This window comes from Marmota flaviventris, chromosome 6 (genome assembly GCF_047511675.1).
Source record: "Marmota flaviventris isolate mMarFla1 chromosome 6, mMarFla1.hap1, whole genome shotgun sequence".
In the NCBI taxonomy this organism is placed as follows: Eukaryota; Metazoa; Chordata; class Mammalia; order Rodentia; family Sciuridae; genus Marmota; species Marmota flaviventris.
In genome coordinates, this window is record NC_092503.1 from 103,309,400 (window position 1) to 103,337,361 (window position 27,962).

At 41.5% G+C, this 27,962-nt stretch overlaps 1 protein-coding gene across 3 annotated transcripts; it reads right to left on the reverse strand.

The window, feature by feature from the left end:
• Window positions 1-316: 316 nt before the first annotated feature.
• Tfap2b (transcription factor AP-2 beta) lies at window positions 317-25,120 on the reverse strand. 3 transcript variants are annotated; one of them, XM_027938256.2, is made up of 8 exons: window positions 25,040-25,087; window positions 20,294-20,735; window positions 19,434-19,448; window positions 15,510-15,560; window positions 7,841-8,060; window positions 5,828-5,946; window positions 3,683-3,824; window positions 317-993 (listed from the first exon to the last, which is right to left on the reverse strand). In XM_027938256.2, exons 1-8 carry the CDS (start codon window positions 25,085-25,087, stop codon window positions 693-695), a joined length of 1,338 nt encoding a protein of 445 aa, XP_027794057.1. In that variant the 3' UTR covers window positions 317-692. The 3 variants fall into 3 exon arrangements, with proteins under 3 accessions (XP_027794057.1, XP_027794058.1, XP_027794054.1); XM_027938257.2 differs by lacking the exon at window positions 25,040-25,087 and adding an exon at window positions 21,932-21,958; XM_027938253.2 differs by lacking the exon at window positions 19,434-19,448 and having other exon boundaries at window positions 15,510-15,570; window positions 20,277-20,735; window positions 25,040-25,120.
• Between the last annotated feature and the right edge of the window lie 2,842 nt (window positions 25,121-27,962).

The window sequence follows — 27,962 nt, forward strand, 5'->3', positions numbered from 1 at the left end:
CCCGCCCGCCCATGCCCTCCCTAGTTATGCAAACCGACAGGGAGTTGGGCACCCATGAGTTAAGAACGCTGGGTGGGGCTGGGGTATTAAAGGGACTGAAACAACGCAAAAGGGTTAATCGCACTCATTTCCATCCCAGAAAATTCCCGTAACAGTGTGAGGAAGGGAGGGCAACTTAGAAAAGGGTGGCTGGGAGAGGGATCAGGTGAGATGGAGGGCGGGGACTGCAAGTTTCCTTTAAAAAAAAAAAAAAATTAAAAAGTTCGTGCGTCTCAGTCAACCAGCTCTCAAAGCTCTGACACCAACGTTTCTCCGATTTTCTTCCAATAAGTTAGCGTTTCTCGTGTTTAGTCTTATGTTTATTTTCCAAAGGGAGGGGGTGTAAAATCATAGTTTTATTATCAGTATTACTAAGCTCGAAAGAACCGAAGTGGAAAATCCGGACGGTTGTCTCCAAGTGTATATCTTGAAATTGACACTGAGAACCGATATTGTTGCTCCGTTGTACGCCTCAGTTTTTTTTTTTTTTAAGTTATTTAGCTTTCTTTTTTTTAAATTTTGATTGTATGTGTATTCTACCTAATATAATTCTTCCAAAGCCAATCCAATATTTTAAAGCTAAAATTAATTTTTTTTTGTTTTCCTTTTGTATTTAAAACATTTTTTCCTTGTTTTTTAATTTTTTTTTTTTTTCATTTCCTGTGTTTCTCCTCCTTGTCGCCAGTTTTACTACCTGGGCCTTCCCCAGACGTGTGCCTGTTAGTTGTGGTGTTGTTCAAGAACATCTTGTCCATGCCTTTGAGAGCCTCGGTGAGATAGTTCTGGAGGGCCGTGAGCGCCGCGCAAATGGCCGGGGCGCCGAAACCGTGCGTGATGAGGCTGAAGTGCGTGAGGCAGCTCTGGATGCCCGGTTCCAGGATGGGACTGGGCCGGCTGTTCCCTATCGGCGTCCGGTCTTGTGCCAGCAGATCCGTAAATTCTTTACAAAGTTGCCTGCAGAGGGGTGGGGGGAGGAACAGAAAATCACCCTCAGTGTCGTTGTCATTGGCATTAGAAAGGAGACGCTCACACAAGCCCAGAGGCGTCCGGTCACCGACGAGCGAGGCTAATGTGTGCGATTCCGCTCTGTTTCCTTTCCCAGTGCACTCCCTTGTTGAGCAGCTGGGACTGGAAGGAAAGCGGGGGTGAGGAGGTAATGCACCCCTTCCACTACCAAGCTTTGCCTCCCCCCCCCCCACACACACACACTCTTTTTCAATCTTTCTCCACTCCAGGACCGCACAGATTCTGCTGTGGGAAATTCTGTGCGCTTTAGCTTTGGATTTTCAATATTCAATACTTTTGAGCTCTTACCTGGTATTTCTTTAAAGCCATTTTCCCCTCCTCTTTCCTGCCTCTCCAACCTCTTGGTGATCAGGCACAAAAAGCCCTGAAAGATTTAGGCCCCTGGCCACAAGCCTGTCCCTGGCACTGAAGCAGATTGCTAGAGCCTTGCATGGCCCAGGGCAAGAAACTGTTTATTCTAGGAGAGAATGCTGATTTCATTCAAAGCACAAACTTGTTTACCTGCAGTATTTAAGGAGCAGAATATTTTCTTCCCTCTTTTTAAAAATTGTTTGTTCCCTTTTCTTTTCTGCAAGTGTGGGCTACTAAAAATCTTTGTATAACAGGATTGTTGTCAATATAAAAGGATTCACACATAGTTTAAATAAAACCTAAAGGTAGACTAAGACACTAGGGAGAATAGATTTTTATTTGTTGAAGGTTTTTATTTCCTTAAGGCACCTACAATTTTGAGAAGTCTCCTAGTCTTAGAAATCCTGTGTGCCTAACTATAGATTGAGCTTATTTGAGAAATTTTTAATATAGGAGGTGGAAGGGAGGGTATTAGCCCTGAAGTCAAATGGCTTGGCTCTGCTGGCAGGCAGAAGCACAGCATCCCACAGGCCACAGCCTTTCACAGATTGCTTGACTTCTCTTGGCAACTTGCCTCCACCCAGCCTATGGGTCTGTGGGGGTCTCAAGAGAAACAAATCTACAGCAAATCTACTCCTAGACCCCCACTAGGATGACCTGAGAGATACACCTGACCTAGACAGTAGGTAAACAGGGCAGGTTATTGGGTTTGAAGGATCCTGAGGTATCATTTTCCCAGGGTGTTGTCACTTTTGCAGGTGTAGTAGCTAACCAAATGCAGAAGACCTCCTCTCTCATCCACTGGAAGTAGCTAAAACACCCGTTTTAGGCGGTGGACAGAGAACACCCTCTGATGCCTACATGGGAAATGTATCCATAACTCCTTATAACTAGGAAGAAATAGGTAACTTCTCCCTCCTGAGTGGAGCACTTCTTAAGCCAGAGATTCCTTGGAATCACGTGCTACAGGCTCCTAGTCCCCATCCAGTGATTCCAATTTCAGGGGAGGGGGGGGACTGGAAATAGGTCCATGCATATATAGCTTGGAAAAGATCCCTAGGTGAGTCCATGATGCCCCAGGTTAAAAAGCACCCTAGGCCTAAGAAAGCCACAAGGTTTCAAGAGAGGAAGAGTCACAAACATCCCTTAGGGAAAGAGTCTTTTGTGGAATCCCATTATCTGACTTGCGCATTTTGGTTTGAGTTTTATTTTCCCCTAAAAGTGCCCTTCCTTTAAAAAAAAAAAAAATCAAGAACAGCTCCCCCCCCCCCTCCAAACACACACACACAACCAGACACCAGGCAAGGGGTAGCAGGGCAATCTACTGACAAATATCTATACATTGTTAGTTGGTACATCAGAGAAAAACCTTATAAGAAGAGGGTGGGTGCCAAGTTTTGATCATTGGGAGAGATGGTTAAAGTCTTTCCTTAAGTTTGTACTCATTACCAAAGTGCCAAAAAGGAAATTCTGTACTGGGAAGAACAAATGCTTAAAGTCAAACATTTTAAATCTTCAAAGCCCCAAACCAGGGTCTGTAAGCAATTAAAGTTCTGGGACATTAATATTTTTTGACCCTGCGGAAAGGGGCAATCAAATTCCAATCACGTCTCAAAAACATCTGGACAAATTTGAGCAAATGATTTTTCAGCCTTCCATATATTTCTTTAAATTACGCTGTCAACGGAACAAACCGCGTCCTCGAGCACTAAATAAATGAGCACCGCTGTTTAGGCCGCGCCTGCTAGAGAAACGTGCGGGCGCACGCAGCGCCGCCCACTGCAGGCCTGAGCTGGCCATAAAACACCGACAATATGACACCGAAGCCAAAGACAGGAGTAAATCAAATAAATAGAAAACCCACTGTAAAAGTTCAAATGAGCTCTAGACCTAAATTTAGCCAGAGATTTACTATTTTCCCCTCTGGAGTTGTAGTAAATTTTATAAGTCTGGAAGATGACAAACAGCAACGTTGGAAACGTAGTAATTAGAGTTGTGGGTAGAGATGGTTACACGTGGGTGACACACAGACACCCTGAGCAAGCACACACGGCTGTATGGGTATGACAGGGAGATAGACTTGAAACCCAGGGAGAAGTATGCACCCAGGGATTCAGGGAAGAACTGAAAAAAGACCCAGCTGAGAAAGGTCTGCCTGACATCCCCAGGCTTGTAGAAGAGAACTGTTAAAAGCCGGACTTGGATATAAAGAAGAGGACTGAGGAGAGATAGCTCATCAACTCTGGAAAGCGTTTGGGACACTCACTTGGTGGCCAGCAGCATGTTCTTTCGGGAGTGCAGGTCACTGGGGTCCGTGTGCTGCCGATTCAAATACTCAGAGACAGCTTTAGCAGGAAACTCTGTTTCGCAAATGTACCCAAAATCCCGAGCTAAATGAACAGCTTCTCCTGAAAAGATAGTAGCAGAGAATCAGCAGCCAGTTCCTAAACATCTCATGGGCAGAAGCCACACCCTAGTCAACTGTTAGTATGGCCAGTAGAGGCCAGGTGTTAGGAGCAAAGGCAATCAAGAGACAGATGCCCAAAGCAAAGAGGATTCTCCAGTAGTAATGAAAGTTGAGAGTACAAACTTTACACTTGGCAATCTTTCCTGCTTTTCCTGAGCCAAATCCTAGGTAGACATTCTCTGAATAGCTATGGAGTCTCCTACTCATTTAGTCTTAAGAGAAAGGTGTGTCAATAAATTCAAGAGCCACCTTCCAACTCAATCTATAGACAATTGGTTGGATATACAAGCCAGATCCCCCTCCCCTGCCTTCTTTCTAAAGCATCAGTCACACCTACTTTAAATAAAATTTAAGTTACCACCATCTCCTATAATTGTATTAGGAAAATTCCTTATTAAAAACTAATATGTATAAACAAATCCATGTGTGTAAATGTTCGCAAATATTAAAGAATATAGCCTTCAGGTTTCTTGCCTTCAGAGGTTTCCGTCATCATATATTCCTGCTTAAAGACTTTCTATTGCACACGGATGCAAATAGAGAAAACCAGGACATCTAAAGTATTCCAGAGCTTATAAGAAAGTCCCTTTCGAATAAGGCATTATTACCCTTAAAGCATAGCCTTAGGGGTTCAAGCAGGAAAGATCACAAACATGATCCTACAGCTACATTATTTTTAAGGAGCACGACTTACTTTTAATCATCATTATCATAATAACAACAAAGGACTTCAGGCATGGTGCTTACCAGGATTCAAACTGAAAACTGCCAACCAAGTACTGAAATTTCAGTGGGATTTCCAGTTTCCTCCCTTCTTGAAAATCTCTGTCTTGGGCAAAGGGTATTTGACTGTTTTTCAAAATGAAGATAGTGATACTAGCAATTCCCTGAAGGGCAAAATGTGAAACCCCCAGGCTAAGAGTCAACTGCTAATAAGTGTGGCTTGGAAATTTGGTGACTACTGCCTCTGGAGGGTTAGTCTGGGCCAAGCTACTTTGCCTTAAAGATGGCAAAGTGCAAGGCCTACAGCCTTGATGACTTTATGGTTGCTGTTTAAATATTCTAAGATTCCCTCCTCCAAAAATCAACTCACTACAGGAGTGTCATAAGATTTTATCAATAAAAAAATGGAGGAAAAAAATGACCAAAAAGCTAGATTCTAGAGAAAAGTCTACTTCTTCCTCTGTTAAGATCATCTGGCTATATTTCCTGTTTTCCACCTCATAAATTCAAATGCAGATATTCTTGTTCTAGACTATATAGATGATCATATTTATCACATACCATAAATATCATCCCCAAAGTAAACCTATGAGCAAATTAGAGTTGTCTTTTACACTTGTGCCTGTTTACTTCTCAATTAACAAATCTACATGGAAGATCACGCTGACTCTCCTCTGTGTTTTCTCAATGCCCCTTCCTAATTTTATCTTGGGCATCATTGGCTTTATTAAGCTATCAATATTTCAGTAAGTCCCAGGTGGTAAGCAAGAGATGGAGTCTTGGGAGTGACATGAAGTTTCAAATAACCATTAGGGATCATGTATGCAATGTGTTTTCTAGCAGTGACAATATAGAGGTATATCTGGAAAGAAGAAGGGCTATGGATTGCTGCATTCAGAGTTACTCTTGCAAGAGTTCATACAGAAGGTGTTTCAGACACCTGTGGCAACCAAGGAGATTCCTGCGGTGTCTTGGAGGCTGGACCTGATCACTCTTAAGAGCACAGGGACCTTTATATATGTCCCTTGGCCTCTGTGCAACTGCTGGTGCCCTCTAAGTAAAAGGACCTTTGAACTTCTCTCAAGCAGCCGCTTGACATCCAACTCATAAGGGCACAACGATCGCAATGATTTCCAGTTAATCATGAAACATGTAAAATGTCAACCTCCAGTTGACAGTTAAGCTCAGTCACTTCTTGAAATGGCCACACATCTTGCTTACCTTCCACCAGGGAGGTGAGTAACGTGACATTTGCTGCTTTGCGCCTGCCCGCGGGTAAATTCAAACCGATTTTTTCTAGCCTTTCTCTCAAAGATCTCCCCCCATTTTTCGATTTGGCTCTGAAATTGCAAGAATTAACATTCTGATTAACCTCAGAGTGTTCCTGAAACAAAGTTTAGACTTAGCAATCTAAAGCCCAGTGAAGCTTGAAGAGGTTTTAACTTGAGGTTAGCACCCACCCCCTTCCTTTTGGTTATTTGCTGATAGTTTGCTGAGGTTTGCTTAATTTCTGCAATACAGAGCATAAAAAAAGACTCCTTTTCTCTCTTTTTTATCTTGTGAGGAAAAAATGATACCAGATGGGAATAATTAAGATGTAGGTTGTGGGTCCAGAGAAGGTAAAAATTGCACATGCATGCGCGCGCGCACACACACACACACACACACACAGGTTCATTTATTGTCAAGGAGTCAGTGAGGAGAGCAGTTCAGGAGCAAGAGCAACCTTCCTGAGAAGTGTCAGGTGGTTCAGGAAGGCGAAGGCACAGTGAGCTCTCTGAGGAAGAGTCAAAAGTTTCAGTAAAACAAAGTTGTTTTAGGAGGAAGACTGGTGTAAATAATGATGATGATCGTTATAACAACAGAAAAAGTAACACTTTTCAGAGTTTGGTTGTATGACAAGCACTTTATATTATCTCTTTGAGCATCTGTTTCATACACACATTTGGGAGTGATGAAAACTTCCCCACTCTGAAGCTCAAAGGACTCATTTTTGAAAATCGAACCAGAGCAAGAAATAAGAAAGTTCTTGGGTCTCACACTGGCCTTCCTTAATGTCGCCTGAGGCTTGTATGTGCTAAAGACTGGGCAAAAATAAAAGAAAAACCCCAGTCACCACGGACTGCCCCTTGATGTACTACTCACACAGTCACTTTACAAAAGAAAGGAACTGTCAACCCCTAAAATGGGCTCACTTAGAAGGTTTTGTCTCATTAAGCAGGCTTGGTGGCCCTTGCCTGTAATCCCAGCAACTCAGGAGGCTGAAGCGGGAAAATGGTAAATTAAAGGCCAGTTTCAGCAACTTAGTGAGGCCTTAACAATTTAGCAAGCTCCTGTCTCAATAAATAAATAAAATAAAATAATAAAAAAGGGTGGGGATCTAGCTCAGATAAGCGCCCCTGGGGTCAATCCCCAATACAGCGAAAGTTTTGTGTCATACAAAGTCACTTTCAAGTGGGTGACAGTGCCAAAGAGTTTAGGTACTAGCAAGCCCTTTAGGGAAGACTTTAAATCTTTAAGCCATCTATGTCTTCTATTTCTACAAGAAGGATTCAGTTTGTGGGTTGGAATATTGGGAAGCCCCTAAATGGCCCAAGTTACAGTATGAATACGTCTAAAGTGGTCATTATTGACAGTGGAGTTATTAAAGTAAGGAGTCAAGAATCTAGAAGAGTTTTTTTTTTTTTTTTTTTTTTTCCAATCTGCGGAGCACAACGCATTAGTGGGCTGTGAAACGAAACGTAGCTGGTAGCTAACTGTATTTTACAACAAAACAGAAATATCAAGAGTATAGGGAAGGTATGAAGAGAGTTTCTTTATGAAACTTCCATTTTACATCAGTGTGTTTGTGTAGGTTGAGGGGGGTGTCATTCTCTTAATAGAGAGCAATCTGGAGGTCCTAGCGGCTAGGAAGGCGGCGGGAGGGGGGGGGGCGGAGCCAGGCTCCAGCAGGGAAAGTGGAAGGTTCCCAGGGCTGAAAAATCGGCGGGAGAGCGACGCTGCGCGTGCGCGGTGCGCCCCGAAGGTGGGGGCAGCGTGGTGGGGAGGGCGGCGGCGTGAATGCGCGCAACTAGGAGCACGTGGCGGCCAGAGCTCTCCCCACGCTCCACGCAGGGACTACACTCCCACCGCCCAGTTGCTAGGCAACCGCGTTGGCCTGCCCCGCGGTTCACATGAGCCTTCTCTCCCACACCCCAATAGACACTGGTATTTTTTTTTTTTTTTTTTTTTTACCTTCTGAGGACGCCGCCCAGGAGAGATGCATTGAGGCATTCAGGGGGGGAGAGCCGCCTCTGAACTTCTCCCACAGTTACTTTGTACTTTGAAGTTGAACTGAGGAGAGACAAGCGACCCGGGACAGAGCAAAACACCTCGCCGGTGTTGACAGACATGCCTCCCAAGAAGCCATCTTTATTCATCATTAGAGAAGTCACAGATTTGGGAGGAACCGGAACTAGAAAGAAAGAAGAAAAAAAAAATGCCATAAAGGTGACCGGGTTTCAATCCTGGTGACCGGTTGATAGAATGTGTCATTGCATGAGAACACATTGCGTGAGAACACAGGTGAAACTCTGGGGGAGGAAATGTTTGTTCCAGTGGGGCTGCGGTGCATTCAGTGTGCTAGGAACAAACAGAAAAGCCGTCTCTCCTTGTAAACTTACCCCCAAGTGTGTAGACACCTGACTCGCTTACCATAGCCCCGCTTACCACGTGTATCAGGGAAAATACTCATCTCAGTGCTTGCATTTGGTGTGAAACGAAGCAAAACCTATTCTGTCCAGTGCTAGTGGTGTGACTGTGGACACCTCACTAAATTTCTGTTTCCTCATCTGTCACCTGAGAATAATAATGCCTAATTCATTTGGCGCTAAAGCTGAAGGTTATTATGACAATTCAATGATATAAAATGGTAATACCACTGGTCTTTATGGAAACTCCTTCCTCCTCTCTTATAGGTCCCAAATCAATGGTCATAACCAAGTAGAATCAGGAGAATGGATCCTGTCAGATGCTATCCCCGAGAAAAGACAGGCAATTCCACTGAGCTGAGAAGTTAGGCCCCAAAGAGCTGCTCATCTCAAAAGTGGGTCCCATTCTTTCCTATATAATAACAGCCACAGGTTCATTTAGAAATGAACCCAAATGCTCATCTCCAGTGAAAGCAATTCCAAAGTGACATGAATTTTGTTTACAAATTAAAGCACTGGCTGGTGATTGTTTGAGGCACCTATGATTTACAACAGGTGCCCTGATCAATCAACCAATCACTCTAATTCATATGAGCAGCGGTCTTGCCTTGCCCCAGTTGTTTCATTTCGGCAAGTAATTGATAACAAACCGCACTCAAGGTATGTTTTATGCAGAAGTTAATAAGAGCTGACAGCTGGTTGCCACTGCTACGCTGGTGCATTCAGCCTCTCCAGCCTGTATTTCTGTTTAATTGTGTTTCATTGTCATCTGCACATCAGGAAGAGGCTGAGCTCAGTGGGATTAGAAAGTGGGGAATGAGGAGCAGTGAATAGCCAACCTCCCAGTTGCTTGAAAGTCTTGCCCCTTGGACTTCTACACTACTCCAGCCCATTTTCTTTTAGGAACCCCAGGAGCCACTGGGCAAGGGTCTTCTGATCTGCCCTACACCTTAGCTTCTTCCATTGGGATGTGAAGCCCCAATGGAAGATACAATACAAATCTTCATAATAGTTTTGGTTCACTAGTTTAGGGAAGGTATTGAAACATGCATCTAGTATGAAAAAAAAAAAGTTGTTTCCACTCTACCTTTTTGATAAAGCTCACTCTGTAACCCTGACAGGGTAAAAATATACATTTTTTATACCAGCTACAGTCTAGAACTCCATATATCAAACAAAATGTATAACTTCCCTTGTATGAAATACACTAATGAAGACAGTGTTTTTGTAACAGTTTATTCTTTCTACCACAGATTCCACTATTCAGACCTTCATGATTGTTTAGAGACTCCTAGAAATAGGCAGGTCCCATTTCTGTTATATACTATGAATTGCATTTGGCCTTTTACAAATACCTTGTGGAAAAGAGTTTTCCTATGGTGGGTAGATGAAAGCTCTGAATTGCTACTTCTTGGCAGACATATAAGATCTCTTGGTCTGTCCACAGTGCCCAAAACCTTGTTCCAGATGGATGAATGATGTTAGGTACCAGGGTGCATCTTCTGCCCTGTCACGGAGTAGTGGAAACACTACAAAGGGGACTTTCTTCTTTGTGATTTCCCATATGTTCTCATTAGTGAATCTGCTTCTTGGTTGAGAGTGAAGCAACAAAAAGTCAAAGTGTATTTATCAGATTTGAATAAAATCTGAAATTAAAGTCGTTTAACATAGATGGATGTTTGAGCTGGAAACACCCTGCCATTAATTCTTCTACACAATATCCATATCTGTTTTAATCTTATTTTTCACAGCATTGCTGATTCCTATATTTTGGATTCATATTTAAAGGTACTAGAAAAAATTGCAATTATGGGAATTAACATAAGGTAAAGTTGGAAAAAATTGACCCCCCAATATATATGATTCTTTGTAGTTTTAACATGATGAGAACTTTAAAAATAAATTTTATAAAAAGCTCACCTTTGATATTCAGCAACATTTTTATCACTAAATATTACTTAGGATATTTTAACAACAAAGAAATCTTCACTAAACTGAAAACACTCAGTGCAATTTCTGCTTCTACATTGGATAACCAAATATCTCCTGAACACTGGAACTGTACCTACTTCTTGAAGCCCCAGATGACAGATTTCTTGAAAAACCAAGACTTTAGAGACACTTTATAACCTGCCCTCTAATTTCACTATTGTTAATTGCCTGACTAACCTGACAAGACCAGTTTCCTTTGGGGAATGTATATTACTCCCTCCCTTGGGCTATACCTCTCTGCATATATATTATCAGGTAAATACCCCTAATCCAGCCAGTTTCTATCACCATACTGCAGTCTTAGAGGAGCTTCTCCCTGCCCTCCTCCACACAAATTAAAATGTGAGCAAATGTGATTAGATTATATTTCCATTTTCTGATTTAAGTTTACAAATTATATTCCTACACTCTATTCTGTATCCTCAGGTTCTAAACCTCTCTCCTATCCTGGCATACTATTGCTCCTCTGGGCTAGATTCTATACATTCCTTGTCACAATTTTCATCTAGGTCCATAGTTCCACAATTTTCTACTTTCTTCTCCACTCTCACACCTGTGTACCTCAGCTGATTAACCCAGTATTTTATTATTTTTGCTCTTTTTCTTCTGCTTTTCTCCAGCTTATCAATAAACCCAGAGAGCAACAGGGCCCGGTTGATTTGTTAGTAATTATGAGCAAACTGTTCCTGCTCACAGAACCTAGTGATGACTGAGATAGGTTTAAAGCGACAGCAGGAAATGGTAAGGAAATGGAGCATAGCAAAACTCAGCATGAAGCTTTAGGTTCTTTACATGTTTACAATTTTCTGTGCATACATTAAAAGTAGGGTTTTTCCCTCTTCAGTTCTCAGTTGGATGGCAAGGCCAACTTCTGGATTTTACACACACAAATGTCATTCCCCTCCTTCTTCCTCTGCATTATGCTGGGAAGAAGAAAAAAAAAAATAAGGTTAAAAACAGCTCAGTGCTTCCTTAGAGTGAGTACAGAGTTTTAAGATAGAGGAAAGTAAAATGATTATAGAGGAAATATTCTTCATTAGTGGACTATACAGAGCTAAAGTGTCAATAGGTTAGCTCTTAATCTCAAGTTTTAAAACAAGTATGAAATTATAGCTTTGAGAACTTTGTTTCTCAAGATCCACTGGTGGGAAGAAGAGAAGAAATTAACCTATTTTACAGATTGAAGGGTTGATTTGCTTTGAAAAGGGCTCTGACTTAGGTATATAAACTACATTGGAAAGCAACCAAGAGGCTTAGCATTGGTTTATCAGGGCCCCTAAAAGTGAAATAATTACTTCATGCCAGCAGAGAATCCTTTATTCACATTTACATCACTACCCATCACCTGAGCACTAAATTTTACTCCACTTATATAGCACTTGTATAAACATGAGCACTGAAATCATGGAAAGAAAAAGAAAAGAATTCTCCCCCCAAAAAGCTGTAATATAAAAACCTACAAATATCCAGTGCTGGCAACATTTTGGGACAGAATCTATGAAGCTGAAAACTGAGTTGGGTCTCTTCACTTACTTGATGTGTAGAACCTTTAGACAGTAACTTTTCTTCTTTCTGTCTCTGTATTTGTGGGGTTTCCACACTTGGAGGAGAGCACAAGAGTGTCTTACCTTTTCAGTTTTGAAATTCTAGGAACTCTGTTCCTCCCTGAGCGACTGAAATGTATCTCAGGGTCTCTGTTTGATACCTAGCTATTATAGGGATCCAAAGTCAGCCCCGGAAATGCAAACCTCTTTGAGGGGAAATTCAAATCTTTAAGGGACTCTGACAGACTTTTGTGATTTTTACCTTCTAGGCAAGAAGGAATAATCTCTAAAAACTCCATTGGAATTCAGATTTGGCAATTTCCCTTGTCCCTCCTCCCTAAGAAAATCCACACGAATCAAAGTGTTTATGTGGGGAAGGGGCCAGAACTAACGGGGAAAATGGGATAGAATGGAGGCTGAACTGAAACTAACCAAACAGGATATCCCTAAGACCAATAAAAATGCCCCACAGTCACAGTATTTGAACCTTGGACTCCAGCCACACTAGCCTTTCCAAGAAATCTCCAGCATATTTTCTGCTGTCTAAGGTGTCAAAAAAATCTGTTTCTCTACCAAAACTTTTTCTTAAAATGTAGGTAAGTCTTTTTTAGTTAAGTTATATTATGGTGGCAATGATCATTTATATTAGCTGGGTACCCCACCCATTCCTAATCTTAATGGAACTGAGAGTTAAGAATGATTTTTTAATGTCTCGTTGGATTTTTAGACTGTTAATGTAGCGAATCCTTCTCATTATTACTTTATTGATTGCTCATTGACCAGCCCCCTTCAAATCGTATTAACCACCCTCTGCCGGTTTAGATTAGGAGAGTTTAAAAAGCACCTTTCATTACAACCCCCCCCCAACTCCTGCCATGGAGTTGAGACTAGGCAGCTTAATGGGAGCTCTAATGGGGCAGCTAAGAGGAGAGGGGCCACGGTCCCTGCCGATTGCATTAATAGCTCAAAGGGGGCCAATACAGAAAATTAGCCGTAAACGAGCTCTGGAGATCTTCAAATGAAAGAGCCATTTATCACGCTGGCTACCTTCACTCCACTCGTTTGCTCTCTCTACTGGGAACAACTCATTTCCTCTTAACTAAATTACTTCAGAAATGTCAGCTAAGCCCAGATAGCAAACATAACAAGAGAGGGAGCCTATAATCTACGGGGTGATATCAACATGGGTTAAAAAAAAAAAAAAAAAAGACTGCTTAAATTTTAGTAGGTGCTTTGCCATAATTGGAATGAGAGAGAGAGAGAGACATAAAAATAGAGAAATACATCCTTTATGCCCAAGTCTTATGGCTTCATAAACAGGCAGAAACACTCAAACCCAGACCAGTTGCTGCCCTTTTATTAATGAGGTAGATTTTTTTTTAAATCTAAAAGCCCATTAGAAAATAAATTAAGCAACTAAGTCCCCTGCCAGTTGTTGAAATTTAGAATATTCAGTTCAGAAAACTTCCTCACCTTTTTTTTTATACAATTAATCTTGTAGAGACATCCCTTACTTGGGTGGGTATGAGGAGGAGGGTAGGCAATATTAGAAGTCCAGAGGGCAGGGAAGGGGCTAATGAATCCACAAGTTTATTTTAAGTGGCTCGTGGTGAGTTAGAAAAATAAACAAACCACTTATTCCTATTTTGCCTATGGCTCTTCAAAGATAAAAAGTTATTAGGATATTTTCTTCAAGTAATAAAGCAAATATCTCAAATATCAAATAATGGAATTGACCTAACATTCACATTCATAACATTCCCCCTGAATCAATTAAAACAACTGGGTGCTACTTCAATGTTTTAAGTTGTACCTTTTTTAAATCTTTTGGGGGATATAAAAAGTACTCCAGTGTTTCCAAAAACATAACCAGCAACTTTAGTCAATATTTTCTTTTCTTATTCTTGGAGATAATCTTCTACATAAATATTCACATTTCCCTAAAAAACATATACAAGTGTGCAACCAAAGCATCATACATTTTAGAATATTTTCAGCTTCATTTTGTTAAGCAAGCTATGTTTCAAATATTTTTATTGGCCTGATTATTAATAACATTTTTGATTGGTCATATGCTGGGCATGTCCCACTGCCAGCCAAATGATGTTGCTAGGATACAGAACCCTGAGCTCAGTGGTTCTAACTTTCCATGAAAAGGGAGGGGGAAATAAAAGAAAACAAAATGGAAAATTAAAAAAAAAAAAGGCAATGGAGAAACCCCTCCTTCAACCCACCCCAATCAACCAGCAATTAACCAAAAGAGAGGACCCAAGAGGAAATGGTGAAAGTGAGCTGTCAGCACAGTTGCAAGTCTAAGCACCAATGCTGAATACCTTAGTGAACCCAAAAGCTGGCATTAAAAACTGAAATGATATTATCTAAACAACAAAAAAAGAGATGCTTGGAGCAACACTGAAATAGCCACCACTACCCGCCCCCCCCCCCAAAAAAAAAAAAAAAAAAAACCACATTACTATTCTTCAGGATATCCATTCCCAAGCCAAATGGCATCATGTCAAATATTGCTTCCTTTGCCTACCTCTCAGAGCTATATAGTTCTTACCTTTGTAAAAGAAAATAGAATACCTCCCCCTTATCCTGCAATCCTTCTATTTTCCCAATTTGACTGGATGGATTGATTACTTTCTAGAGCATCTCTCCTTTTAACTATTTCTGTGAATGTCAGATGACTCCAAGTAAATCATGAATGACTTGAAACTGGGGACTGTTAACATGAAACATAAGGCAGGCTTTCTGGAGCATCAATAAGAATGGGTTACAGTAGTTAAAACTGTTTCCAAATACCAGTTCCTGTGATAATTAAAGATTGCACTGTTTACACATTCAAGCTCCTAAATTTGTGGCATGTGAGTGACATTCAGGCCTTTCGGCAGCCACACTAATCGCCAAGCATTCTCTCAGTGACTGTCAGAGAAGAGGGGAAAAAATTAAGCAGCTGCAATACGCCTGAAATGAGTTATTGTAATTACATTTAATTAGTTTAATTAGTTAATTATTTTGCTTACAGCTGTACAAGAGACTGCAAACATTTGTTAATATCACATGCCCTTTAACAGTATGGGGTGATTCCACAGTCACACTAAATCATGAGTGCATATGTAGGAAGATTTAGATACGTGCATAGGCTGTCTCAGCTTTTCAGGATGCGCATATTTACCAACACATTTGGCACAATTAAGAATAATAAGAAGAAACAACTAATAAAATACAGAGAACTGGGAACAAAATTACCACACACAAAAAAAATCAAAACAAAAACAAGGAAAAAATACGCTGCCTCAATGATGCAGAGTTTAGCTCAGCAAACTCCAGTTATCAATGAAATAATTATAGTATATTCTTGAAACCAGTGTTTCCTAGCCAATTCCACAAACTATGATAGTTCAATTATTTAAGATAAATCTAGAATGGCTACTGTATGTATTATGAGAAAAATAGCAATTGTATGTCCCTCTGTTTCTCTCACTGGGGTTTGTGTCTGTGGTTTTCACTCCTCCTGGCCACATTTCAAGGAAGAAGACTCCCTGAAATTGTACTATAATTCTGAACAAACATTTGTATTTTATAAAATATTGAGTTCCTCCAAAGTGAAAGCTCTTCATAAAGACATTAAAGCATAGGAAAACTTTGCTTACTTTTGGGAGGAATATTCCATACCTTTTTTAATGACAGACTGGTCCAATAGATTCATGCCGCTGTTATTAGCATCTTCAACTGACTGTGAATATAAAAACATCACTATTCAAATTGACTGGATATTAAAGAATTGCACACATAAATCATGTCACTCTAAACTGGAATTTTTATATTTCCATTTATATTAATACACAAAGGGAGGTTTTATTATTATCATTATTACTTCCAAATCGACATAGAAATGAAATTCACCAAATTATAAATTCTTCCAATGGAAGAAAAGGAAAAAGGAGACTATGAGAGACATCTGGGATGCAACATTGGTTATTATATAAAACTTAGATATTACATAGACATGTAAACCTTTATATTATTTGCTCTTAGGAAGTGTGAAAATTTGGCAACAGCTGAAAGATTTTCACCAATATTAGTTAAAAGCAATTTCTGTTTTCCATTCTATCCCAGTGCATCTTAACCCCGAGGTATTTTACAAATACATAATAGTTTACGTTATGGGATTTTAATTAAAGTCTGAGCAATTTGAAATGGAATGCAAACAGTAACACATAAGAACATGTTTGGAAGCCTCCAGGACCGCACACCCACGGCAGTCTATACATGTTCCTGTGAGCTGTAAGATTCTTGCTGCACAATGACAATCCCTGGAGGAGCCTGCACCATGTACTCCCCCCTCCCAACTCTGCTGATGCTGCTTCTCAGCATGTAGCACACCTGGTAGGAAGACAGTAACTACAGACACACATAAAGTGCAGGATCCTCCCAGTCAGCACCTAGGTAATCACAAGGAGCATTCACCTTCTGTGCCACAGTACCATCCCAGAAAAGGAAAGTTCCAACTCTGAGGATTGGCAGCACTTCTGAGGAAAAATAGTTGTTGGAGCAAGTTTCTTACTGTCAGGATGTACAGCAACTGAGTCTGGCTGTACATCCCAGTGTCCAAAAGTAGGTTCCCTCCCAAACCCAATACCAGTGAAAATAAATGCTTGATCTTTCTGAAATGTTCAACTAAGTTTGGACCAATTTGTCACCCACTCATAGAGAAGTATAAAGAAAAGGGCTTGCAAGTGAGGTGTTTTTTTTTTTGTTGTTGTTGTTGTTTGTTTGTTTTGTTTTGTTTTTTTCACAGCACCTCCCACCCACCTGCATCTCCAGACAGGGTGTGTATTCACCATAAGAAAGACTGTCTACCCCGAATAAGCAACACTTGGGAAATGGGATGATCTCATCATTGGGGGTCATTTGTTTCTTTTCATTTTTAATGGTCACCCTTCTGCTTTTAGAAAGGTGAGGAAAATTGTTATTTTTCTGTAAGAACTGTTTTCCGTGTTGCAACATGCCATGTGCAACTTAAGAAATAGTATGCTGTTAAAAAAAAAAAAAATTCGCATAACTTGTTCATAGCTCTTCAGGCGACCTGGCCACTCTGACTCGCATCCATACCCGTTTCCCCGCTTACTATGTGCACAGTGTCTACACTATCGATGGATTCACACACGACAGAAACGCTCGCCTGTTCTGTGTGTGAGCAGACCCTCGCTTTCACGGGCCTGGACCTGTGAGCCCCACACCTCACCCTCACGTTAGTACGTAAATATGTATATACGCCTCATCAGCGACGTGGGGTAGTTGTGGTAGTTAATGAGAAGGCTCTTGTCTGATTTTCTATCTAATTACGGCCGCCTGCTGGGTTTTTGTACAGGATATTCACGCAGCATGCTGGCGCTTAATCGTCACAGGGAGGATCGTAAAGATTTAATTAGGACTGCATGCGGAAGCACAGAAAAACAACTCAGACTCGTAATTACTAGACTTCTTTAGTTAAAAGTGATACCAGGGGTTGCTTTAAGACACAACGGTGTTTGTGTGTGTGTGTGTGTGTGTGTGTGTGTGTGTGTGTGTGTTGGGGGGTTGACGTAACATCTTTTTATGTTTATATTCATGGGTGGTAGAGGTGATTGAAGGGTAGAGAGCAAAGAAGTGAAGATGAAGGAGCGTACATGGCAACTGAACAAATCCAAAACTAAGTGTCATCTTGCTCCTTTTCTGTCTTTCTGTAGCCATTTTTCTTGAGTTTTTTTTAACACTACCCTCCCCACACACAATGGGTGAAATGTAGCATACCCAGAACCCAAACAGCGATTTGCTAGTTTAATAGCCCCAGTGAGTAAATTGAAATAGAAATTGACAGGGTTTTATAGTTTCATTTAAAAAAATATTAGAAGCATTTGGTTAATTAGTTCTCCTTCTCTTCTCTCACAGGGCGGTGGCCCTGCGTGTGTGCCTTTGGGTCACACAACATCCCCCAACCCTCGACCCACAGGCCTGGGCAATACCCTCCAGGTCTGTCTGGTCTTTGGCTGGAAGTATCCATAACCCCCCCCCCCCACACACACACACACACAGGCATGCACACACATAAACATCAGGCTTTTGAGATAGAACAAGTGATTCTGAGGTGCAGGCCAAGGAACTCTCTTGTCCCTTTTAAGTACTAGAGGAATACAGACCAGACTGGTGCAGCCAACCCATTCTGAAGGTAGCTTCAAGGAATATTGAAATCCAGATAGGCCTGTGGAACTTAAGCTCCCAAACTCCAGATCCCTAACTTGCAAGTGGAGCAGACAAATTGCAGTCTCGATTTGGGTGTCTGATCCTATGTACCCAGCCTCTTCTGTCTTTTTCACCTTCCCTGTGTTGTGCCAATCTCAGACAGGAGGTCTGTCATGGAGAATGAGATAGGGACCATCCCTGCACAGATTGTTTATTCCTTAGGACAAGCACTGGGTGTATTCCCTGCAATCTCTGCACTGAGGGCTGTCCTGAGGAGGTCCTGCAGGACACCTTGCAGGCCATGGACTGGGATGAAGCTGGAGAAAGAACAGGTGAGGAATCAGGTGGAGCAGAGAGCATGAGAGGACTCTTTTCTAAGCTTTCTCTACCTCTGCAGTCTCCATTCTAGACAGCAACAATGATCTGTTCACACAAACACTCTAAATCCTTTCCTATGCTTTGATAAGGATATTTTCTGAAATGCTCATGTATCTGACTTTGTTTTGCACTCACTCTTTATATTCTGAAAAATACTCAAAACACCTCCCAATTCTGGCCCTAAAAAAGTAACTCCAAAGAAATCTGCTCCCTCTTTAGAGGAAAAAAATTCAGTTGCCTGAGCCCAATCCCCTTGGCCAGCAGGGTGGAAGTAACATGGCTCGTGTTAGCACCACCAAGAGTAATGGTGATGAGTTGATCCACTTTCATTATTCAGCACTTTGAACCATACTTGGAAAGCTTAATTTAAAAACTTTTCCCCCTGAGACACACGTTACCCCAATGCATTAAAAAAAAAAAAACTATGATATATTTCCTTTCTCATGTGATATTCCAAAATGAGCAATATCTCCAAACAGGGATAGTCAAGCTTGGTTAAATTAACAAACCATCACTCTTATTACAGTGGGTAAATCCAGCCATAAATCAGGTAATTTTTTTCTTAAATAATAAATAACCGAGTTTCTTTTAAAACAATAAGCCATCATAGACCATACAGAGACAGCATTTGTTGCTGTCACATTTTATATTGTTTTCAACGAGGCAAAGGAAGAATGGCATACCCTATTCTTTTTCCCTTTTCATTTTGCTCTACTTCAGATGTAAGTATAAAATGATGTATAATATATACAACTATGCCAATGAGATCCAAGTGTCAATTAAATACCCTTCAGCTATATTTATCTTTTCTGTAGATTATTTAAATGGGGAAGGGGAACCTTCTCAGAATCACCCAGACAGTTTTTAGGAATCATTTCTTTGATGTTTCTTTGTTTAGTTTAACAAGTATTTGCAAATCAGGTTCCATTGTGTAGGTTGCATATGGAATGGTGGGTGGGGGAGTGTTTTGAGTCTTTTGTTTTAAGAAATAAACACGTGATACCCTTTCAACTGGGATATTGGCATTCAGGAGAGAAGAGTGTTAATGGGAGAACCAACGGGACCCAAGAGGAAGGTGGATTATATTGTGTCACAGTCATTTAATGGACCAAGAAGTGAAAAGAATCTCCAAAATGGTATCTGTCCTCATAGACTCCCAAACCAATTTGTGGCTTTCTGTGTCTGTCCCTTACAAATATTCAATCCTTGGATAAGAACTTTGAAATCTTATCTTGGGAAAGGACTCTGCACTTTGTGGGAAATTCAAAGCAAGACCTGGCTTAAACAAACAGCTCCTGACTTTCTTCCAATGTGAATTGTCATGCTTAGTTAAATCTTTGCAAATCCAGCAGGAACTTCTGGACCCTACAGAGAAGAAGTCCTTGCACTTTTATGCTAGGCAGCCAGGTCTTCACCTGCTAAGTCAGTGGACAGGCCCACTATGGGGTGTGTATAGTGGTGTGATAGTGGGGGTGGGGTAAGTAGCGTGCCAAGCTTGCTCACACAAAGCAAGAAGAAAATTTGCAGGAGTTGGGCAGCTGAGGCAAGAGAAGAACATTAGTTTTGATTTTAATGTTCCTAAACTATAAAAACTCATATATTTTGTCTCTTTCCTGATTTAAGTTCCAAGTGATTCTGGCTTTCACAACTAGACCTCCAGAAACTGCTGCTGTATGTATATATACATATACACGTGCATGGTTATATATGTCCTGTCCAGCTTGTCCTGTTCTAAAGATGAAAACAACTTCCTTCAAAGGAGACAAAGCTGCCCCTCCCCTGCTCTTACCCGTCCCGAGGCATTCGTTATTTATTATTGTCTTGTTTGTTTGTAATTACCTGGACGTCTTCCATACCGGGATGGCCGAGGCCGTGCAAGGAGAGGCTGTCACCCATGCCCGCATCCAGGCCGTGGTGAGCCGAATGAAGCAGCACGTCCGGCCGGCGGACCGAGTGGTAGTCCCTCCGAGGATCAAGGCCGGAGAGTTGGGGCAAGGCGGCCCGAGGCTGAGGCAGGAGAGAGCCGGCTTCCGAACCCACTTCTTGCCGCTGCCGTTGCCCCCAGGGGTGCTGTTGGGGTTGATGCAGTGGGTTCAGGGAGTAGGGGTCGTTGACGTGAGAGTAAGGATCCTGGCTCTGGTGGTAGGGGAGCGGCTGGTAGGGAGGCGGGAAGTAGGGCGGCTGGAAGTCCGATGATGGGGTGTGGGACAGCGGCGGGGCGCTTGAGTAAGGTCCTTGGGACACCGAGCCCAGCTGAGAGAGCCTCGAGCTGTGGCTCGGGACGCCATCGTGCCGGTCCTGGGAGCGAAGAGAGGAAGAGAGAGAGAAAGAGAAAAAAAGAAAAAAAAAAAAATACAAGGGACAAATGGAGAAGCCTGGCTACTCCTGTAAGCCTTCCAGGGACAGGGGAAGCAGGAGTCTGAAACTTGGACCCTAAGTTGACTCTGGGCCACATAATTTCAGCAATTCCAAATGGGAGGCTTTGGGGAGGAAAGAAAAGGAGGATCACCCACTAACCAACATTTGAGCCTTCTTTTGGGAGTGCAAAGCAGGCAGAGGGGTGAGAGTAAAGGAACTGTGTGAACGTTAGTTAAATGTCTTAATTTAAAAAGTAGGAGACTTACATATATAGTGTTTGCTCTTCTGCATGTTTTAAGCTATTTTTTTTTTCCTAACTCTCCCAGAGATCCAAACATAACAAAATAGAAATCAAATGTCTGTGCTGCTCCCCTGTTTAAAAACCAACTTCTGCCATCACTGGCAATGCAGCTGGCTAATCAGGAATCCCTTTCCCAACCTGGTGATTCCAAGACCTCTGAAGAATCTGTCTGATCTGAGTTCTCAATCACCCCTCCCTCCCCAGGAGGAATTAAATAACTTAAATACTGTTTGATTGAAACGGATCTCATTTGAAATCATATCCTAAGCCCATGTTAAATTAAGTTGAGTTGTGGTTTGCAGGAGTTATTTCTTAGCTTGCTTTTCTATATTGAATATTATTATACTTCAGGGTGTTAAAATGAAGAACCTGAAGTTGGGAGGGGGGAAAAACCCAAACAACTTATTCTTGGTCTTTTTTGGAGTGTAAGCCAAGTGAAAAGAGAAGGGGGAGGCGTATTGGGGGCACTTTAAGATTCTCCCTCTTCTTTGTGTTAATACCATGGTAAAGTCCCCATGATTCTTTTTGCAGAAGGGGCCACCTAAATTTCCAAACTGCAATGGCAAATAAAAAGTTTTTGGTTCAGCCTCCCCCCCTCCCAGCTGACTCATGGAGCTCAGACGGAGAACACACAATGCAGAGAGAAGCAGCTGCAGCCTCGTCCAATTATGGTGCTAAATTACCAAGCCAAAGGCGCTCAAAGGAAGACAGAGGGATAGAAAGTGAGATACACACACACACACACACACACACACACAGAGAGAGAGATGCAGAGACAGAGAGACAGTGAGAGGAAAGAGCATGCAATTCTGGTACAACGTGAATCCAAACTCACCATGGATGAATAGGTGTGGACTAACATCTGGAAAAAAAAGCCTGGTTACTGCTCAAAATCAAACAATGATTTTTTAAAAAATCAAGGAGTCCGGTAGAGAAGTAAACTGGACACAAGAGCCGAGCTTGAGGTGTTTCCAGGACAAGCCATCAAAAAAAAAAAAAAAAAAAAATACCCCCCTCCAACAAGATTCGCGATGCCTGTCACACAGAGATAGAATCGTTCATCTGTGTCTTGCTGTGTTTTTGGCCTCTTTTCTTCTGCGGTTCTTCGGGGCTTGGGATGCAGTCCTCTTCCACCCGAAGCTGGGCTCAGACTGCTCCGGCGCCCCTTCCTCCCTCCGCTTGCCTACACCGCCTCATAATAATTGATATTCATGACTATTAATATTACACGAGTACTTTAAAGGGAGAATGGAGGACAAATGGAGCGTGAAGCAGCAGCGAGCGCAGAGCTCCCCTACTATTGTAAATGACGTTCATTCAGTGGAGAATTACTAGATGTAATCAGACGAGGGGGCTGGCAAAGGCAGACTGGGGAAAAAGTTTAGCAGGAAAGAGGCAGAACTTCAATTAACTGAGCCGGGACACGCGCAAGGCAGCCTCTGCTCCTTTGGACAAGCCAGTGAGGGAAAGCAGCACTGAGGGCTTGTTCAGAATGTAGGTATCATTGTATAAGGAGAGAGACTTTCCTAATGGGAAGAAGTGATCGCCCTGGATGCTTTGTGTGAAGCAGATTAAAAACCAAAATAAAAAGGCATCGACTCCTCATTTGGAGGGAAGATAAAAGTAAATTGGTGGACACAGTTATTTACGGTGACATTTGCAGACTTTCACTGAATGTGAAAGATTATGCTGAGTTAAAAAAAAAAAAAAAAACAGAGGTAAGGATGGGGGCTTTTAATCCTTGGGCAGACTTTTTCTCTGTAGTGTTCAGATAGCCTGCAATTTTTACCTCCATTTAAAATATACACGATCAATCTTCAAGTATACTAAACTTATCCTTTCCAGGCAAAGCCAGGGGCAACAGAAAACCTTTTTGGATGTTTCAAGAACCCGTTCAACTGGCCTGACTGCCATTTCTGTTAAAGTTCAACCCTAGTCCAGACTTAAATAGGCTCCTTCCAACAAACGGAGGGTTCTCCTGGTTTTTGAGTATAAAATTTAGGCACCCAGGAACACCTTCGATATTCTTTCTCTCCTCCTCTCTTTTCTCCCTCCCCCTTTCTCTCCTCTCTTTCCCCCCTCCACTTCACCCCTCCCTTTTCCTCTCTCCCTCCCTTTCTCTTCTCTCTCTCCCTCCTTTCCCATTTAGCCGTTTTATTTTTCATAATCAAAGAACGAGTGTTACTCTGATTACTTTAATCCCTCTGCCTATACCCAGAGCTATTTACACGGTGGCCCCAGACCTTCCAATATCACGTCTACTTTGGGTGTTCATAGTTCTAATGCCCTCGACTTTACTATTATCCCGCCTGTTAAGGAAAGAAAAGGAGGCAGAACCGAAACAAACCCCACCAGGCGCGGAGGCGCGTCTCTTCGCTACAGTCAATACACAACCATAACGAGGAAAGGGAAAACCCAATCATCATTCAACAGAAAGAAGAATCTTTTTCTTTCTCTCTCTTCTCCCTCGCTCTCTCTGTCTCTCACAACACAACCAAAATTAGGATTTAGGGACGGCAGGAAGTGAGGGACACTGGGCGCGGGCGCTGGGCGCTGCTTGCGGAATGCTCGTCGGAGCCCCACTCTGTCTTGTTAGCCCTGGGCAAGCGGCTTCGGAAAGAAGCCGGCCGGCGGCTTGGACGAGTCGCCCACTTTTAACATCCGCAAGGCGATTCCCGCCGGTCTTTCAAGAGTCATCCTGGAGCTGCAGGTTTCTTGCCTGGCCCTTTGGGGAGCCTCTGCGTCCCGACACAAACGCTTGGTCCAACCGGGCTTTGCCCAGTTCCTGTTGCCTGGGAATGTGCTTCTCTTCTGCCCTCTTCTCTCCAACTTTTTCCTCTTTAAAATCTCCACTGCCTCGCTCGTCCGCTTCGACCTCCCCCACCCTTCCCTAACTCCGGTTGGCCGTTTCCTAAACGCCCTTTTCGAGGCTTTACTGCCTTTCTTCTTCCCTCATTCGACGTCTCCTCCGAGCTTTCGCTTCGGCCTTTTCCCTGGCTCCCAACTGGAGGTCTCCCAGGCTATTCCTCCTCCGAACAAGGTTCCGCGGGCCCGGCCTGCCGTCCCTCCCCGTCCCGCCTCGCGCCCTGTGCCCCGCCCGGACGCCCGCCTCTCCCGTTAGCCGTGGAGCTTCGCGGCCGCCGCGTCAATCCTAGCCCGAGATGGAAAAGGGCATGGGGGAACGCGGTCGGGCCCCGCGGAGGCGTCAGGCTCTGGCTCTGCGGCGCGCAACTTCTCCAGCCCGAGAGGCGTTGCGCTAGCCTCGGAGGAGATAATCGAGTGCACAGAACCTGGGCAAAAGATTTCGTTAAAAGTGCCCAAACATAGTGAATCTGCGATCTCTCTTTGGATCCACTGACCAGCAAATAAGCAAAACACAAGAAAACAACAACAAAAAAATAATAATAAATTGTCGGCTACGGCTCCTTATACTGTGATCTATCCATACATGTATCCGTCTGTTTTACCTCTCCCCCTCTAATTTTCAGTCCTGCACTTGGATCTGCTTGTTACAATTTCAGAAATTTTATTGAAAATAAAAATTAAAAGCCTGAGTCTGTTATGAAAGAGGCTTGAAAACTCAATTCTCTCCCATACTCAAAACGAGAAGAGCGCCTGCCTTCACCTGAATCTCTGTTTTTCTCTGACAGTTTACCCACATCAAGTAGCACCACATTCCCCATCATAACCTAGGGGGAGGAGGAGAAGAGAGAAAAAGAAAAGAAAAATAGCTCCTAAATTAAAGTTGCCAGATTTCAAACTTAAAAGTTCTTTTTCAGAATAGCGAAGTCTCCCAGAGTCTTTCTAAAAGTTAAAGAACGCTGAGAAAAGCAACCGGAAATCTACGAGTAAATCGCTTAAAAATATATATCAGTTGGGGTGTCAAGAAGCTCAAATTCTCTGTCTGCAAAGCTCTAAAATGCATCTGGGGGTGTCGGCTCACCTCATAGATATCCTCGTACTTGACATTCTCCACGAGCTTCCAGAGCATGATGGCAGCCTGGTCTCTAGGAGGTGAGTGCATTCATGTGAGGAGCAGATGTCTGGCTTCTCAGGACTCCGCTGTCTGTAATGATCCATCTATAATTGGAAATGGGGGATACACACCAAATCCGACGCTCCTCTCCCATCGCAACTTATATCTGTTGTCTCAAACAATAGGCTGGAGAAGTAAGCCTCAGCAGAAAGAAAAACAGTATTGCACACACAGGAGTTAGATGCAACCCACAGACATATATATTATAAAAAATCATAAACACGCATTTACACTCAGATACCCACATTTAGTTATATAAGCACCTATGGGTCATACAGAGTCTACAGACACTAAATGTGCATTTAAAAGAGAAATAGTTATCCAGGGTGATTGATAAATACATTTTAAAACCTCTATATTAAAAATGATGAATCATTGTAGCCACTGACTAAAATCTTCAACAATTCATAATGAGAAACCAGAGGCCATCAGTCCTCTAATTTTCTATGTAGATTTTTAAAGGGGGGGGGGCATTACTGAGCTTTTTAAACACAAATCTCTTATCTATGTGTGTACAGGAGGAGAGTATTTGAAAACTGGATTTGGTGATTTTTTTAAAAAGGCTCTCTGTATTGATGATTATACAACTTTTTTTTTTTTTTTTTAACTTTGTCACTATGGAACAAAAAAGCTAACTACCACAGGGACCATTTCAAGTATTTTTTTTTTTTTTTTGTCATTTTGCTTAACATATTTGGAAACTTTAGCAATTTTCTGAATACCTTAGTCTATACTGCTTGTTGATTCAGAGTTTGTAGTATGCATTTTCAACGTGTTTCATGCATCATTCCTTTTGGCTGGAGTCTCCATTTTATGAACTTTTTGTTTTCAGATGTTAGAAGCAACAAATCCACATGCTCATGTAATGTTAATTTTGAGCCTTCTTCACAGAAGCATAGGACATTTTATATTTACATCTCTTGTCTATCACTTTGTAAGTGGTTTTAATCATGAAGAGTCAAGAAATAGTCATATAAATCTTTGAGAAGATTTAGGCTGTATGTTCTTCAAGGATATAATGAAAAAAAATTAGGCTGTCAAGAGGTTTTGGCGTATTTTTTTAAAAGATATTTTTCTTAATAAAGTGGCTCATATATTTTGTAAAGGAAAGCATAAATAACAACAAGAACAAAGTTAACCAAACCTCATAAATAGGTGTTCTTTCAGATACTTGGTTTCTAATTTATCAGGAAATAGATACTCACTTATCCCTTTTTTCCCACCCCCTGTTTTTCTACTGCCTTCCAGGGTGCGGCAGGAAGACTCCCTACAGCCAGAAGGGTGGCACTGGGGAAGATCTTTGCCCCTGGGGCAGAAAATAAATGGCAGGAGGGAAGGAGTGTTGGGGCAATTTGAGGTGGAAGTTATTAAACCTGATAAGAGTGAATCTGCAAAGGGTGATTGTCTTTAAATCTGCAATTGCTGGGCGCTGCGGTAGTCCAGCACAGACAGACACTTCTCAAACAGAGGGCTCCTGACAACCACAGTGAATACGGATTCAATAAAAACGGAGGAGATGCTTCATGTAGGACAAAATGAACAATTCTGCAGATTTTGATTATTTTTGCCATAAGTCAAAGGAGAGAAACATAAAGGTGCTTCAACGGGAACTTAATAAACCTTTTTCTACGTTTCCAGTTCTGATTTTTATGTTTTATCTTTTCTTCCTTCTTCTCTCTTATTCCTTTCTTTCCTCTGTCCTGCTATACATCCTTCTTTCCTTTCTTCATTTTTTCTTTTTTCTCTCTCTCCTTCTTTCTGCCTCCCTTCTTTTCTTTCCTTCATGCCTTCTTTCTTTTCTCCTTCCTTCCTTCTTCTTTAAGTATTAACATGTTAAAGTACACAGAATCTGCACAGGTTTTCCACTAGGAACACAGGCAAAGACTTTCTTTTTTGCTTGGAGAGCTAGTTAGGAGACGGAAAAACATTCTTCCTAATTTCATTATGTGATGGGACTTAAAATGAGTTCCACACACCTTTCTAGAACTGAAGTCAGTCCCAGATCAATATATTGAAACACAAACGCTATAGACTTGAAAATTCCAATCCGCAGTCACAAACTCATTAATGGGGAAAAATGTCTTCTCCTTTTCAAACCAACAAATTCTTTATATTATCTAAAGATCATCTCAGCTCAAATAAAAAAAGTATTTGGAAAAAATCTTAAATCTTTCTAAATACCTTTAACACATTTTAATCACTTTTTATGTCATTGATTAATCTGAAATAAACTGTAAAGTTTAATAAAACAAAACAACCTCTAGAGATAATTATATATATAAAACTTTAAAATATAATGTATTGTGTTAGTATGACTATTTATAACCTTATGTATGTATAATTTTAAATTTTTGTATGTATTTTATTTTATGGTAATATTAGGTTTTTAAAAATGTAAAAAAATCGTGAAACATTTGACTAACATTTATTTTAAATCTTCAGGCAATTAAAAATAATAAATCCGATTTTATTAAGAATGAAACACAAACCTAAAATTATATGCAGTCATGCACATATATGTAGAATCACTCAAAGAAATACATATCGATAATAAAAGTCCTAGTTAATTTTTTGACGTGGACATTATTCGAAAAATCCTAGAAATTTTAAGGAAAACCATTCCCCCGGTGCGTTCCCTAAGTCATTGAACGGGCAACATCGCCCTCTGTCGGGATTTTATAGACGCAAACTCTGAAAGGTCGCTCATTTCTTTTTCGGTGATTTTTTTTTTTTCCCGGCTTTTAAAACCCTTTATTACCACGAGTATGTCAAACGTTCATTTGTTATTGCATCTACTAATTTTCACATGTTTCAACATGTGAAAAATTCA